General features: G+C 38.8%; 2 protein-coding genes across 3 annotated transcripts in view; both read right to left on the bottom strand.

The window, feature by feature from the left end:
• LOC115756623 (disease resistance protein RPV1-like) overlaps positions 1-6,293 on the bottom strand; it is a 42,024-nt gene extending 35,731 nt beyond the window's left edge. Inside the window, exons 1-4 of one of the 2 annotated variants that reach the window (XM_048276101.1) lie at positions 5,099-6,293; positions 4,729-5,006; positions 2,743-3,869; positions 2,244-2,528 (exon numbers count right to left, since the gene is read on the bottom strand). In XM_048276101.1, the coding sequence (XP_048132058.1) occupies positions 2,244-2,528; positions 2,743-2,829 (372 nt within the window). In that variant the 5' untranslated portion in view covers positions 2,830-3,869; positions 4,729-5,006; positions 5,099-6,293. The remainder of the gene's footprint in view (positions 1-2,243; positions 2,529-2,742; positions 3,870-4,728; positions 5,007-5,098) is intronic. The other variant, XM_030696471.2, reaches the window with a different exon arrangement.
• Positions 6,294-9,760: 3,467 nt separating this feature from the next.
• LOC115756627 (ras-related protein RABA1f-like) lies at positions 9,761-11,885 on the bottom strand. The gene is made up of 2 exons (XM_030696479.2): positions 11,458-11,885; positions 9,761-10,591 (listed from the first exon to the last, which is right to left on the bottom strand). The coding sequence occupies exons 1-2, from the start codon at positions 11,676-11,678 to the stop codon at positions 10,159-10,161; spliced, it is 654 nt and encodes a 217-aa protein (XP_030552339.1). The 5' UTR covers positions 11,679-11,885; the 3' UTR covers positions 9,761-10,158.
• Between the last annotated feature and the right edge of the window lie 5,127 nt (positions 11,886-17,012).

Raw genomic sequence — 17,012 nt, forward strand, 5'->3', positions numbered from 1 at the left:
ATATATTTTCAAGCGTTGCTAAATTTAATGAAACTTGTTCCGCATTTGCGACGGAATAAAAATCATATCGCTGGTCTATGTTAATTCAATATCTCTCAAGTAATATATATACTATGCGAGAACATAGTGAATTTTTTTTATGAACAGTAGGTTTGTACATTCAACATGTAGATTGCCAAATTTAAATAAGTAGAGTCTCGAACTTATTTTATCAATGTCTAAAGACTAAACAAAAATATCATGCTCATTATGCATACACCCATCTCATTAACACAACATTATATATTTTGTGATGATAAGCTACGACAAAATACCAAACAGTTTTCTTGATTAAAAGGACAAAATTCTGATTCATTGCACATCTGAATTTCACAACGTGCCTTCACTAGTTGAGCCAAGAAGGAGCACTATTGATTACAAGTGAGCATTCGAATATGGAACTCATATTTGACAAAGAGTTATACTTTCTCACGTAAATCAATTTTGTGAACCAATTTTGGTATGCCTACATTATCTCTCGGCCAATTTACAAATTTTCAGGGGCCTGGAAGAAGATGACTCATGGGCCAACTTGTCCGACGTAGGATTGTCTTCGGCTCATCCTATGAGAAAATGTATATGTGGAAGCCCAAGCCATTTGCTTTCAGTAATATTAGAAGCCGAGCTAAGAACAATGTGCAATCTCAGCCCGATGCTTCTTATCTTTATCAGATGTTGTCGAGCAAACGTAATATCGCATCTCCCCTCTTCGATTTTTTCCATCTCTCCTTGCGCGGCTCCCCATTTCCGTACTCGCGACTTTTTTGGTGGAAAGTAGAAGAGTTGGCTGAATCAAAAACGCAAAGGAGGGTCATGACCACCGTCCACTTCTATTCACTTTGATAAAACCTGAATGCACTCCGGGTCAATTTTAAGAGTTGTTTCGAGGGAGAAGTTTGATGCCATCCGCTAATAAAATTAACGGGGTTAACAGAAAATTTTAATTTTATCAATTTAACAAATTTTACGACTTGATTGCACTTTTTAAAAATTTTATGACTCAATTGCACATTCACGACAAGTTATAAGACTTATAGTGCATATATCCATTAAAAAGTTTGTCTAGGATGACCAAAAAAAGAGGTTTCCAACTTGGCTACATCCTGCACTAAAAGAAGATTTCTGGCACCTCAAGTCTCCGGCCACAGAGCCTCCATTAGGCATGTTCGCACGCAATGTGTCTTGTGATTGGGCCAAAGGCACCCCCACATTTCAAGGTCCTTTCAGGCCAAGGCTGGATTGGTATTAGTATTCGGAACTCTGTCCTATCATATCTACAATTGGTGGTTTATGAATAGGGATGTGCATGGTCCGACGCACGATAGCCAAACCAGAGGGAAGTTCTGGCAACCCATAAAGCTTGTAGCAGTGAAGTACATCCAGAGTCTCCAGCTTCGAAAGATGCTTTATTTCAGGAGGTAGGCCGGAAATAGTAGAATTTCTCAGCCTCAAGATTCTCAGATTTTCTAGCTTCCCAATGTCTCCAGGAACCACACCCCCCTCCTCTCTCTTACATTCCTACACGAGGCGGCATGTATTTCTTCAAGGCTCCATAGAAGCCAAATAGAGCTAGGAAATTCTCTTATGAAGCAATAGTCCATCTTTAACACTCTCAACCTCCGCAAATTACCAAAGGAATTTGGCAATTCAGAAAGGCCTGTTCCCGAAATATCCAGCTCCTCCAAAGGGCTTCCCCGTTGGCCAATGGACTCTGGAAGTTTTCATATCCAACGACAATTCCTCAAAGACAAGCGCCGGAGTTTCGCCAGCTCTCCAACTCCATCGAGGAGACTCAGTGACAAGCAATTGGAGGCAGAAAGAGCTTCGAGTTCCTTTGGCTAACCTTTCAAGGGAATTTCTTCCACAGAAGTCCCATCAATGAGGAGCTCCTTCAAAGCTTCCAGGCGACCCAGTTCATCAGGCAACCAGTTGAGTTGAGTGCACGACTTCAGATTCAGGCAAAGCAATTTTTTGAGATCACCGACTGTAGGATCTAAATAGACCAACCGAGAGCAACGCTCTAGAATCAGTATCTCCAAATTCGGGAAGGTAGAAAATGTAGGACTTATCAGTAAGTCAGTGCAACTGGTGAGATTCAAGACTTTCAATTGCTCCACCTGTAAAACAGGAGATGAAAAAATCACAGGTTCAATTGCCAGATAATTAACAGGACAAATGCATCAGAGCTGTAAATAGAAAACCACCTTCATCAACGTCCAACCTCTCCAGTCATCGGTGACCTTGCTCCATGAAAGATCAAGAATGAACAGTTCTGTCAGATTAAGTTCTGCTGCTTCCGAATCCTTCGGGCACCCTTGCCAATGAAGCCACCTTAACTTTGGAAATACATTTGCAAAATTTCCAGTCATACTTGCACGATCCAATTTCAAGAAGCTTATGTTCGGCATGCTCTTGAAAACGGTTTCCTTAAATGTAGGGGGATGAAGAGTTTTCAAGTCAAAGCAAAGGGCTTCCACCTCTTCCTTTCCCTACATTCGCCAGGAGTAACAAATCAATCCAAAGCTATAAAACACAATGGGAAAATTTTGCTAAGTGATAAGGACCAAGGTGCTTTCTTTTCTGTGCATGGAAAGAAGATGTATAGATGGTAAAATAAGTGGAAAACTTGACAACAAATTAGACCTTTTACGTCAAGGCTTTCATTTTACAGAAGAAAACAAACCATTGAACAAAAGCCTTTACCTCTTTCTTGTTGAATTCTTCCAGGTCTGTAACGTGCATGTATCGTCTACTGCGACTTCCAGGATAGTTAGTTCCTTCTTGACGCATAGTGCGGCTGAATCACTTCAACATTTTATGCATCCACAGCACATTGTCTCCTCTAATTTTGCTAGGGGCATCAAAACAAGGTGAGAAGACAAAAGATCTTGACCAGGCTACATATATGATGCAATCAGGCTGTCCACGCCTTTGGCAAACCAGGCTATGTCCCAAAATATTTCTTTCTGCTTATCATGTAATGCTTCATAACAGATATTCAAAATCTCCCTACAATCCTTCCACCTCCCTTGAGAGTTCTCGTTCTGTGGTTTAATCAAGTGCTCTATATTCCACCAATCTGCTATTGGTTTTCCACGTAAAAATGTGCCAATGACTTCAATAACAAATGGAACCTGCCCCGTAGCATTGACAATGTGCTTCGCCACTTCAAGAAGTTCATCAATGAGTGCAATAAGAAAAGTAGCCCAGGCCGTAGGTTTGATAATGCACTTCTTCAACTCAAGATGGTCAGGTATTAAACTGTCAATTGCTGAAGCATGCTTGAAAAGTTCAAGAGATCGACCATTATCCATCCCATTCACTTCATAACTACGAGCCAGGCCTGCAGAAACATATCCTTGAAGAATTTCACCATTTTCAGACGTAATAATTATCTGACTTCCTGGACCAAACCAGTCTAGCTGGTCTCCTACTAGACTATGAAGATGAGACTGGTCTTCCACATCATCGAGGACAATAAGAACTTTTATACTGCGAAATACATCCAGGAAAAAATCGATTCCTTCTTCAAAAGAAGCCACATCGACATCTCGCTTGAGAATATCAGATATCAACTTAGTTTGCACAAACTGAATACCACCACCATTTCGCGCTGTTTCTCCAATCTCCACGCGAAAGCTACAACTATCGAAATAAGAGGAGAGTCGGTCATATACGGCCTTTGCAATAGTTGTCTTGCCCATTCCATTAGTTCCATGAATTCCAACAATGTCCACTCCAACCTCATCATCTTCTATATCCAATAACTCGATTACTTCCTTAACTCAATCACCAATGCCAATTACACGTTCAATAGTGGCAACTGAGGTCTGCAATGACCCCAAGGGAAACCAGGTAAGTTTCAACTCCTGGAGATGTAAAAGTGCGACTGCCACTAATACACGTGTCATGCCATGTGCGAACTATAGAAGCAAAGTGATAGCACGAGACAAGCACTGGAGTGAGCATTCTCTTAATTCCGATTTAGACTACATATAATAGCTTAATGTCCAAAATATATATTCTATAGCAAAGAAATTTTCCCAAAAGTTAATAAACTTTTAAATTTTCTTTGAAGTCATGCAAAGACAATGAAACCAAACTCGGAAAAACATTAGGAAGAAAAGCACATCCATCTATTTAATTCACAAGCACTTGGCCACTCAGCCAGCTACTCCTTGGGTGTCTTTACTTTTATACACGTCCCGTTTTTAATTCCTTTATATTCGATCATTGTACAATTTGTCTAAAATATACATTAAAAAAAAAGGTTATATGCAAACAACCGACACAGTCAAAATAAGGTTAGAGACAGCTTTCACTAGCACATTTGCATTTTGAATTTCTTCACTAGGTAGATTTGATTTTATCAATTGTTAAAGACATCTACGGACAGATACGTGAAATTGGTTATTCTATTTTATCTCACATATTCCAATATTAGAAATTTAATGCAATCACTTAAAAAAATAAATCTTCAAATATCTGTCTCTCCCACATATATTAATATATTTTCTTTCGGTTGTATACTCATGTTTACTAAAGTTGTTTACACTTAATTTTTCAAATGCTGATTTTGCTGCACGTAAAGATATTTGTTACCCAAGCAGTTGTACTAGTACATACAATACGTATATACATATACAAATGAAGTAGATAATAAAAAGGTCTATGTAGGTAAATTCTCACCTTAGATTGTGTGGGAACTACTGTGATACCGCATTTGTTCCTATCAAGTCCCACTAATATCTTGGATAAGAGGAAAATTCTGGAATCGAGGGAGCCCATGCAGCCCATTCAAACCACCTTAGCTCATTGGGAAGACATATAGGACCTTGAAAAGAATTATGCACGTTTCGCACGATGAGCAATCTCAACCTGCACATTTTTGTAAAAGTTTCAGGACCGATACGCATCTCTGTCGGTTCGGGTAGCTCCAACACTATAGCTTTAACAGCACAATCTTCCTGTATATACAAGACTATTTAGGTTATGCATGTTCAGTAATTAGAGTCGAAAAGATAAGGAGCAGAATTATGATCGTATTATCAAAACTCACCATGTCTCTTGACAGAACATTGACGACATCATCATACAGCCATAGTCTGCTACGTCTCCCAGGATCATCGAGACATTCCTGTCTCACAATATCCATACCCATCAATTGATTCAATTCAGGCACTTTTATGAGTCCGTCCTCACCAATGCTTATGAAGGACCTCTCAATGAGAACTTGTAATCCTATTGCTGCTTCAAAATTGCAATCGTGGAGAACTTTCTTTGCATACTTACTATCCCACCTGTTAAAGAAGCAAACAATGTGGAGAAAGATCTCTTTCTCATTTGCCCCCAGTTCATTATAACTTCTTCTAAGCACATCATTAATGGTTTTGCTGGGAATCCTGAAAAGTTCATCTAGTGCACTTTGCCATTCATTTTCTCTTCTACCATATAAGAGGGAACCCAACACCTCAAGTGCCAAGGAATGCCCCCAGCATAATTCATAACACGAACCATCAAATCTTTCTGGATTTCTAATTTTTGGTGTATCGTAAAAGCATGATTGCCAAGCAGCTCACAAGCTTCAATGTAATTCAGTGCTTTAACTTCATACATTTGATCTTGATCAATCCAATGACGAGTTAGCAAATGTTTATCTCGTGTAGTAACAATGATCCTACTTCCATTACCAAAACACATGCTTCTCCTGCTAAAGCATTTAATGGGCGCAAGTCATCCACATCATCTAGGACAAGGAGAACCTTTCTGTGACTAAGTCTTTGTTGTATTAGATTAACACCTCTATCAACACTGGACACTTCTAATCTATGTTGCGATGATAAAATCACGGATAGTAATTTTTCTTGCAACAGAACTAAATCTTTGGAATCTTTTGAAGCTTCTCGAATATTTGGCAGAAAACATGAACCTTCAAATTGTCTAAAAATAGCATTGTAAAGAACTCTTGCTAAAATGTCTTTCCTATGCCTGGCTGTCCCCATAATCCCACCATGATAGTATCATCGTCAAACTCTAGGTTTAACAGCGATTTCAGCTCGACCACTCGTGAATCTATCCCAACCGGATGCTTAGCAACATGCAAAGGTGTTCGGTTTAGGTAACTGGAGATTTCCTCCACAATTCTTTGTATAAGCTCCGATTCATCTCTGACAAAAATGGAAAAGGAAGTTGTGGCATTGTTTTAGCAATTTGAATAAGCAAATCACAAGCAATCACCAGCCAAATGACAAAGCAGAGTGTCAAATCTTAGCATAATCACAGCAACAGTTATCAGAAGAAAACCAAATCCCCGGAACAAAATACCAAAAAACGAAACAGCATCCTTAAAAATTAGGCTCTTTTTTCAACCTTTGAAGCTGTTGAGAGAAAGCGACGCGAGAAGCTATGCTGAAAAGGAATGATGCGAAAGATGGTGAACCCCTGTGCTCATAGTCCCCTTGCTCGACCACCGTCTGTAATCTCACTCTCTCTCCTCCCCGGTCTTTGCATCGGCTCTTCTTCTTCTTCCTCCTCCTCGCAATGTCGATTCCGAGAGGCGAGAGGGAAACAGGCAGAGCATAGCGTCGAGAGCGAGCGGATTAGAGGCAGAGTGGCGAGCGATCATGAATGGGGTTAGCACTTTTGCAAATTGGCGTATTTGTCTTCACGCTAAACGTATAATTGTCAAATATATATATAATATAGATTACCCAATTTAAAAAAGTAGGATCGCCAACTTTTTTTTACCGATGTCTCATATAATAGAAAATTTCTGTCCAAAAGATTAAAGAAAAATATCATGCATCTCATTGACACGACATTAAGAGTGTGTTTGTTTCGAGCAAAATTTCGTGATTAAGTAAAACACTTTTTGGAAAATCACTTTTCAGAAAAAATGATTAGTTTTCTTTTATTTGGTGAAATGTGGCCGAAAACATTGTTTGGTGTTTGAATCTCATTTAAAAAATAATTTAAACTTCATGACTTTATATAAGGCAAAAAATAATCACATTTTATAATTATTTTTATATTTTTTCCCTTTTTTTTTTTTCCTCTTCGGCCATTCGCAAGGCCTCGACAACAGCCGACGATAGGCCATAGACGCGACCAACAAGCTCGAGCTCTAGATCCGTCTGCCTCAAGGCTAGATCCGGCAAGCTTAAGGCCGAGCTCATCGGGTTGCGCCAATGACCTATCCTAGGTTATCGCCAAGAGCCGGCGACTAGCCAACAAAAAAGGAATAAAATAAAATATTGAATATTGAAATAAAAAAGAAAATATTATAAGAAGAAAACATAAAATAATAAAATAAATTATTAAAAAATTTAATATGAGAATTCAAGAAAGTGTTTTTCGTTGACTCGGTATTTTTGATAAACCAAACGAGTAAAAGTCCGAAAAATCAATTTTCGAGAAAATACTTTCCCTAAAGCAAACACCCTCTAACTATATTTTGATGATAAGTTACAACAAAATACCAAACATCTTCTTGATCAAAACGATAAGAGTATGAATTCGTTGCACACCTGAATTTCACACCTTGCCTTCACTAGCTGAGCCAACAAGGAACACTGTCAAATATAAAAATTGGTATGTAAATAATGTGCTAGATTATAAGTGAGCATTCGAATATGGAACTCATATTTGACACAAAAAAAAAAATTATAGTATGTCACGTAATTCAATTTTGTGAACCGATTTGAGTATACCTAGCATTGTCTCTCGATCATTCGCATGTCCTCAGGGACCCGGAAAAAGCGCATTTTGCTTTTAAGAAACCTCGCAAAGCTCACTCATGGGCCAACTTGTCTGATGTAGGATTGTCTTTGGGCTCAGCCTCTAAGAAAATATATGTGTTGAAGTCCATGCTCATTTTGGAGTATAAATTCGATTGGCAAGATAATTTTTGGAGAGAAAATCCGTTTGATTAAGTAATTTCATTTTTCTACTTCTGTAGTATTTTTTTTCCCTCCAAAAGTAACTTTTGGAGCCGCTTGAGAGGAAGCAAACAAAATTTAGTTGTCTCCAAAAGTAGAAAAATCAACTTTCTCTCAGAAGCAAAAGTATAAAAATTTACTTCTCTCAAGAAGAGACTTATTCTTTCCACTGAGTCAAATGGCGAGCCCTACGCAAACAAAAGAGCAAGTGATAATCCTATAATTAACAAAAAGAGAGAAAAAAAATAAGAATTTCAAATTAAAAAAATGGAAATTATTAAAAGGAGTGCATGGAGGAAAATCAAATCCGATTTTCCCTATCGAAAGGCAAAAAAAAAAGTTTCAGTTCATTTTCAAATTTCAACAGAGCATCAAAAAATATTTTCACTTTCCTGAAAAATAACTTCCTGAAAAATATTTTTCAGAAACACCTCATTTTTTTTTTTTGGCAAAACGAACGGAGACCTAATTTTGATTAACTTTACATGTAATTGATGTCAATAATTTGTGGCCCATCAATAAAATGGTATGGCTAGGCATGAGCTGATACCATGCCCACTAAAAAAGGTTAGGTGGAGTCCAAGCCATCCCTAATGAGCCTGCATGACTCGTAAGCCGTCGCAACAAACCTCTAATCGTGATAAGAACTCTCGGTTCATCCAACGAACCTTGAATCGTGATGAAGTATTTCCAACTCTAACAATATGTTATCTTGGATGTGTCTCCATTGCACAAAGGCACTCTACTTGGGCTTAATACAACAGTCTTTTAGGGCATGTTTGGTAACACTTTAGATTCTTTGATCCTTGTTTTTTCGTTCCCACAAACAAGAAAAGGAGCAGAAATCTGTTTTGGTAATTTTTCTATTTTCGAGAACAAATATGCTCTCGACAATAGAATCAGAAAAATCATTTCTACTAAGAAACCGTTCCCGGGAATGGAATTGTTACCAAATCCAACGCCTTCTGCAGTAACTTTGCGTGCAAAACTGCATTAGCCTATGTGACAATATGGATGAAGGCTTTCAAGGGCAGGGACTTTAGGAATCAGAGTAATTGGAGTTCTGTTTAACAGAAGGTTGAGGGTCCCTGATTCAAAGAACTAATGTACTTCCTTGAGCGCATCCTTCTGTACCACATCCCAATTCTCTCTACAAAACAGACCTTTCATTCCATCAGGCCCTGGTGCTTTAAGGGATCTCAGTTCAAAAACAGCCTATTTCACTTCTTCCATGTTGACAGCTTGAGTTAGGGAGCTTCTCATGCCCCAAGTCGCCACAACTAGGACGCTGATCAATTACTGGAAGGAAATTGCGACGTCCTACAGAATTGTACAACTCCCCGAAATACCGCAGTGTCATCTGTTCTATCTGTTGAGGTTCTCTACACCAACTGTCATAAGGAGACTTGAGAATGGAGATCCTGTCTCGCCATCTTTCTTCGAACGGTAGTAGTTGCGGGGAAGAGCTTTTCCCCAACACAACGATTCAATTCCACCCCTCGTGCCCTGATGCATTTCCTCTTGGCGCCACACTTCTCCAATCCGAGATTCAAGTTAAGCTTCCCTGTTCCTATCATGCATAGCTCCATTGCTGTTTGTTATTTGCTGTAACTCAGAACTCAGGGCCTCCACCGGACGCCTTGCCTTAGACAAGTTTGTTATACTCCAACTAGCTAAGGTCTCTTAGACATGTTCCACTATTCCAAACGAAGTTTTTCCACAGCAATAGTCGGAATTCCAGGATTCGCAAACTATTTGCTGACAATCTTCAGAATTGCAACAGAACCAGTGTTAATCCAGGTTACAACACATAAAGCAGTGTCCTATAGATTCACTTAGAATAATTGCTGATCATAATGATACTTCTAGTAATTGCAGATGATGAACCATTCTTGGATTATGAATAACAGGTAATGCTTTTCAGAAACATGTGTAGAAACCCGGCATAATAAGTTCAAAAGGGAAAAAGGAAAGAACAGGAAGCACACAATAAGGAAAGAGTATCTGCCAATTTCATTTGTTTTTAAATGCCAACAAAATTCAGCTAACATTAATATGCTATAAGAGTGTCTAAGTTTTCGTATACATGATGATTGATGAAATCCATCTTCAGTGTCACTCCCTCTATTGGAAACACAATGCTATGAGGAGCAAAGCACTTTTGCACCCGACCCACGATTTCTCATGATGAGCAACAACCGGCCTTCTTGACGGCCGAGACATCGTCCCTGTTCCCGACATTGATCGTCTGTCCCTTTGGCAGGGCTGCGGGGTCGTCGCCGATGTCGAGAGCCTTCCTGCTGACCACGCGGTAGATCTGAGTCAATACTTCTGTGAAGGCGTTCTCGACATTGAGTGCCTCCAAGGCGGATGTCTCCATGAAGAAGGTGTGCTCTTGCTCAGCGAATGCTTTGGCATCGTCGAGGGAGACCGCACGGAGATGGCGCAGGTCCGCCTTGTTCCCGACGAGCATGATCACGATGTTGGCCTCGGTGTGGTCTCGGAGTTCCTTTAGCCACCTCTCCACATTCTCAAACGTAACGTGCCGAGTGATATCATAGACTAACAAAGCGCCCACCGCGCCTCGATAATATGCACTCGTGATCGCACGATATCTATGTTAATCACAACTGATTATCAGAAAAATATAATCGCCTCAACAGAAGATCAGACATAATTAAGAACAGAACATGAACAACTTCCTATTCACAAGCAGACCTCTACTCCCTGTAATGTTACATTAGCCAGTAACGATCTCTACCAAACAAACAAATTAAAATGGAGAATGTTTCTGACTTATTCCTAAAGCTGGAAATTAAACTGCTTTCCTCTTCAATGATCACAGACAACAATCTGTATTAGCAAGTTTTTCGGTTCGGGTAAATTCGTGCCCGTTCAGAAATTGCAATCCATCTCTTTGTATGGCGAGTCTACGGCGAGTTTACGAAGAACCAAACTCTGAATAACGGCATGACCGCACGATGTATGTAGAACGCGAGTTAGCCATTGTGACCGAACTTCTTGCCCGTGACGTGGAATCGACAATGCAAGTATAAAATATTTTTCTTCACCCGTGATCGACTTAACAAAAAACTCATCAATGACATGTATTAGTTTGCGTCTCAAGATCTGTCATATCCAAATTATCTTCTCTGCATATACATGAATCAAGGTGGATCATTACGTCCAAACATTGTCAATCTTACCTTCCAGACATCCGAACAAATCCGACATAAACCAGGTTTAAGAAAACCAATCATTTGTAAATAGTGTTTATAATAAGGATTGCATGTGGTTTGCCTAAGATCTGAGTAGCAGATTCTGATTTTGAAAAGATAGTTGTTAGAGAACATGACATCCTTCTAAGAAAAGATAGTCTCAATCAAAAGCGGGCGAACGTATACTTCGTAATAAATGGCAATCCATAGAAAGGAGGAGGAGGAGGAGGAGGAGATGTAGATACTACGACAATGGCTCGAACCTTTCTTGGCCTGCAGTGTCCCAAATCTGTGCCTTGACGACCTTATCATCGACCCGAATGCAGCGAGTCCCGAACTCGACCCCGATCGTGGACTTGGACTCCATGCTGAACTCGTTCCTCGAAAACCTCGACAGCAGGTTCGACTTGCCGACGCCGGAGTCACCGATCAACACCACCTTGAACAGATAGTCGTAGTCATCGTCTGACCGATATGTCCCCATCGAAAATTTTCGAATCCCAAAAGCTAAAAAAGACGGAGGAATCTCTCTTTTGAACTCGGTAGAGAATCGTCAACGCTTTCTTGGATGAGATTGAGAATGCATGGTGAATGGGGATGGAGGAAGAACGAGAGAGAGCCAAAGAAAGACAAACCTAGAATCATGGAGGGAAATAAATACTAACGTTGGAAATTGTCCAGCGGAACTATTTTGACGGAAGCTATTCTTGGAAGGTGGCCTAAAACGACCAACGAGAATGAAGGTGATCTTCGGGGCTCGTGACGAGGGACATGATGCGGTTCCCACAAAGTCATTGGAATGGAAACGACCGAGAACAGGTCTTCTTGTCTTCTCTCGTGCACGTCCGAACACTTGACCCAGACAAAGAAACGAGTATAAAAATTACTAGATTATGCGTTTGGCATCGTTGCATTTACTATTTGAGATAGGTTTCACTTGGATTTAGGACTTGACGTTGATATCTATTAGATCACTGGTTACCCTCTTTTTGACCTACAAATCACCTCACGCAAGGAAAATTATCTAAAAAAATTCCAAACTTATTGCATTTTTGCTAATTCAGTTATGAACCTTTTAATTTTGTTAAGTGAGTCCTAAATTTTTTCGCATTTTGTCAATTGAGCTCATTTGGCGAGGATAGTTCTTGCCATCCTAGGGCTGGGCATCCCTCACCCTGAGTCCAGCGAGGGCGGCAAGCTGGCGGAGTGAAGACGAAAACAGAAAAAGAAAAGAGAAAAGAGAAAAGAGAAAAAAAAGGTAAAGAAAAAAAAAAAGAAAGAAATTCGAAAAAAATGAGAATGAAGTTAAAAATTGTTTATGTCATGACTGGTCGTACCACGTAGGATAGCTCACATCCATGTTGGTGATTTCTTGCCAAAATTGGTTATATAGACTCAATTATGAAAATGTTTAAGACTCAATTGGCAAAATTGAAAAAATAGAACTGAATTAACAAAAATACGATATGTTTTAGGACTCTTTGGAAAAAATTTCCCGATGATATCACTGAGAGTTTACTCAAAATTGGGTGACATTTGGTGAAAGTTCAATTTAGTTTGAAGTGGTCATGAAGGAAAGTTCAGAAACATGTAATACTTTTTTTAATGGTCTGTTAGGGATGGCAAAGTTGAATCGAATTGGGTTCTTGACTGGTCTGACTTTTACAGGATATAATCCTGTATTCGTTAGTCCGGCAGGTTTAGGCAGTTGAATTCAATCGGGTTCTCCATTTATCTAATTGATCGAGGATCCATTCTAACTCCAGCAGTTATCTTGAAACGAGTTATCCTCGAGATCTATTCTTTTACCATCCAACGGTCAACGGTCTCCGATCCTAGGGTTATGTAGAAATACCCATCCTCATTATAGTAAAGTTAAACATGGTTAATTTAGGCAGTTGAATCTAGACCAAAAATATATAATTTTAAATTAACGAGTGCCCAGAAGTTGCTATAGGTATCGTACTGCGGACAATTCCTAAAAAGAATTTCAAATCCATTGCAATTGTATCAATTCAACCCTAAATCCTTTTTTTTTTAATTGAGTCCTAAATCTTTTGCATTTGTGTCAATTTAGTCCATAAAAAATTCACTGACGTGGCGCGACTGGGGTTGAAGTGGATAATTTTCAATAATATTTTGACATTTTTTGGAATTATTTATTTGTGTTTTCTTTTTCCTTTTTGTGATTTTCTTTCTCTTTCTTTCTTTTTTTTCTTCTTTCTTCCTCCAGCCAATCGTCAAGTCCAGCGACCAGCCGGAGGTGAGGGCTGGCGAGGGCTAGGCCGATCTCACCTTAAATATTATTAAAAATTATCTACGTCGGCGTCAACGTCCTCTTAGTGATTTCCAGTCAAAATTGGCCAAATGAACCGAATTGGTACAAATATAAATGGTTCAAGACTCCATTGATTACAAAAAATGATTTATAACTAAACCGGCATAATCGCAACGGGTATAGAATATTTTTGGTAGTTTTTCTATTGTAGTGCCATTTTGGCGTTGTTTCTAAATCTACAAAAAGGTTTTGTCACTCTTTCTAGACTTCATTACTTTCTCTTCCTAAATTGTAAATTAGGGAAAGCAAATTTCGAGCAAATAACTTGTTATAAGACTTAAAACGTGGTACAAATCGCACCTACATAAAAGTATTGACATTCCAAATTAAGCGTCGCATCCATTCATTGGAGCTAGGGACAAAAAAAGATTTGAAGATTGACGGAGCTACTCACCCATTTTGAGGCACGCATGGACCAAGGAAACTTTCGGCATGTGCAAGCAAGCAAACCCTGCTGAATTGAGAGTCAAATTCGATTCAAGGGAGGATCGTGGACTCGATTGAAAGAAATATTGAAAGTTTGGCCTCTTTTTGGAATTTGTCCATCACCTTATCTAGACATTTTCAATTTCTCCTCAAGGGAAGTCTGGATACAAGAAATTTGATCGAACTCCATGAGTAATCCCACTAGGGAGGAGCAGGCTTTACATTCTTAAAATGAAAGCACAACAGAGAAGATCGAGGACGAGGACCACCAATTGTGGACGAGGACCGCCGACGCCGACGGCGGTCCGTCTAGTGGTATATGGCTTATTCTCATGCGATTACGAGTCTTGATGATCCTCGGTCATATTCCCAGGTTGATCCTCCTTCCGAGGAAACCTTGGTTCATTTGTGGCATTGGTTTAAATTTGTGCTGGGCGTAGGAGAACTTCGGCTCTACTCTTAGTACTTTATTTTTTTGGCAAAATAAAATTTCATTCACTTCCTCGATCGGAATACGGGAGAGAAACATCTTAGTTCAAAGAGCACAACTTCAAACTAGAACAAATCCGAGATAACTTTAAAATAGAACAAGCTCTAAATAACAAAAGAAATTATCAGAATAAGGTTTGAGGTCACACGCTCAAAAAACACACCTATGACTTCTTCACACCAAAGTCAACGGTCGATCACCGAAACCTTCTTCGATAATGAGCACACACCGAGAACTCCGTCTGATGTTACAGCTTTGCCTTTCGACGGTCCGTGCCCATGTTTGGCATCCCCAACATCATAATCGAGCAAAATAAAAAAGTTGAACGAGCACGGATCCGACACTTAAGAAAGCAAAACCTTCGCGAAGCTCCTCTAATATCCTTCAAAGCTGAACTTGTTTACCAACGAAACCGGAGGAAAGCCAAACCCCGAAAACATATACGCAAAAAACCCCAAATCTAGACTAGATCGGAATAGAAATATCCTCGAAACGGGACAGAAAAGCTTCCGGATCAAGACTAAATGGAAAGAAAAAAGCTTCCAAAGGGGAGAAAAACAAGAAAATGAAATAAAGAACCAAAATATCCTAAGAAGAAGTGGAGGGGAGGGGGAAATCTAGCTCAAACCCTTCCCTTCATGGAGGTTGAAGAAGAAGGCCTTGTATAAGTAGTGGGAGAGGAGAGAACTAGAGCTGCCTGGGGAGAGCAGAGGGGCGGTCAAATTAGTGCTTTAGTGAGGCAATGATGATGAGCATGCTCTAATAAGTAGTTGCTTTAAGCCGAACATTCTGGATTTCATACGTTTGCATAGGATGAATAATATAAATATAAAAATATGTCTCCATATCTCCAAAATATAGGTTTAGACCTATCAAAGATAGATAATTACATTAAAGTCACAATAATATCACTTTAAAGAAATTAAAAAGGTTGAGATAAATAAAGCAGCTTAGAATTGAATTGCTTGAATCGTAAAGAACAAATGCAAGTTACTTATATCATTTCACACTTGAAAGAATTAGATATTTCGACCACAAAAAAAAAAAAGAATTAGATTCATCTAAATGGTCGAACTTATTTTCTAAGATCCACTATGTTTTTCCTGGATCCAATAATTGGCCATCACCATCAACAACATATCATACATATATATGAGTCAAATTATCGACAAACAATCCTAAATATCTCATTGAATAAGATTTAAAATGTCTGAAAAAGCCGGTAAAACAATTCTATATTAGATATTTCCATTCATTATGAGCATCATTAAGGATATTGCCTTTACCAATCTTGAAAATAAAGTGTGTTAATTTATCATTACTCGGATTAACTATAGTATTATAGAAAGAGAGTAAGGCTCCATTTCTTTCATGAAAAATGAACGATTTAGAAAATATCTTTTTTATTTAATGATAGCTTGTATCACACGAGATAACTAATTAATTGAAAATATTTTCATTATCGACGACAACATTATGTCTAAACATCTTCGTGAAAATGTCTTTTATTTGTTCATTTCTTTTTGTAAGTGATCATTTTCAGCAAAATATTTTTCAAATTATTTATTTTTCACATAATAATCCGGATCCTGAGTTTCTTTTTACTCGCTTAAACACTTTCTTATTCCAGAATTGCCCTCACTCTAAGGAAGCACTTGTGAGTGGACTCAGCGAAAGGCGTTCTCCACGTTATTATACAGGAGAAGATTTCCATGATTCTTCTCAATTAATAATTTCCCAAATTGAACACTTTCTAGAAGGAATTAGCCAAACTTCAGGGGGTAAATTGACACAAATTTAGGGGCACGAGGATTAAAATAACATTTCCTGTCCTTTTCAAGGGTGTGAATTTAAATTCAACTATCTCTTCATGGGTCGGAAAACCTCAGCTTCTCGTTTCAGACATGGTGAACTGACCGCGACACATTGCTTCCTTAAAGCACACTGGATCTCGTTTCCCCACCTTCCTCTCTCATCTGTTCCAAGGGTCAAAGTCAAACCACGTGGGTTTGAACCTTCGCAGGAATCCTCTTCTGGATTTATTAACTTGCGGATGCAAGCTGTCGAAAAAGTCAAAGGTGGAAAGACAATGTTGGATGGAAAGAAATTTGTATTTAAAAGACAGCTCAACCCACGTTACGACTGCAGTTGCGTCACGAGGACAAGAAAAATTATGCGACGAAGCAGTCGTATTTCAAATGATGGGTGAAAAAACAAGAGCCCTCATTACATTATCCATAAAATCTAGGGTTAATCTATAAAAAAAAGGTGAAGTCTTAATTTTGCCTCGTGGAACATCAATGCCCAATTCTTCTTCTTTTTTTTTCGCCTCGCAAAATACCTTCAAACTTGTATCAACGACTTCTAAAGTCCTACATGACGTTGTTCATATGCTGTCGCATTGTCTAACAAGTCCTAAACATATCGTACAACGACCAGTTCAGTTTTAAAATTTTTAATTGTGTCAATTTTATCGTAAAATTTAATCGTAAATCTTTTGACGGAATTGTAACGAAGACCATTGGTCAAACGGGAAAAAAGTTTAGGATTTTTTTGTGAGATTT

Source organism: Rhodamnia argentea, chromosome 3 (genome assembly GCF_020921035.1).
Source record: "Rhodamnia argentea isolate NSW1041297 chromosome 3, ASM2092103v1, whole genome shotgun sequence".
Taxonomy (NCBI): Eukaryota; Viridiplantae; Streptophyta; class Magnoliopsida; order Myrtales; family Myrtaceae; genus Rhodamnia; species Rhodamnia argentea.

Excerpts from the sequence above, each read along its gene's own strand:
- LOC115756627 (XM_030696479.2), bottom strand. The coding sequence starts at position 11,678 with ATGGGGACATATCGGTCAGACGATGACTACGACTATCTGTTCAAGGTG. Across the intron at positions 10,592-11,457 it reads GACACTGCAGGCCAAGAAAG|ATATCGTGCGATCACGAGTG; the intron begins GTTCGAGCCATT and ends TGATTAACATAG.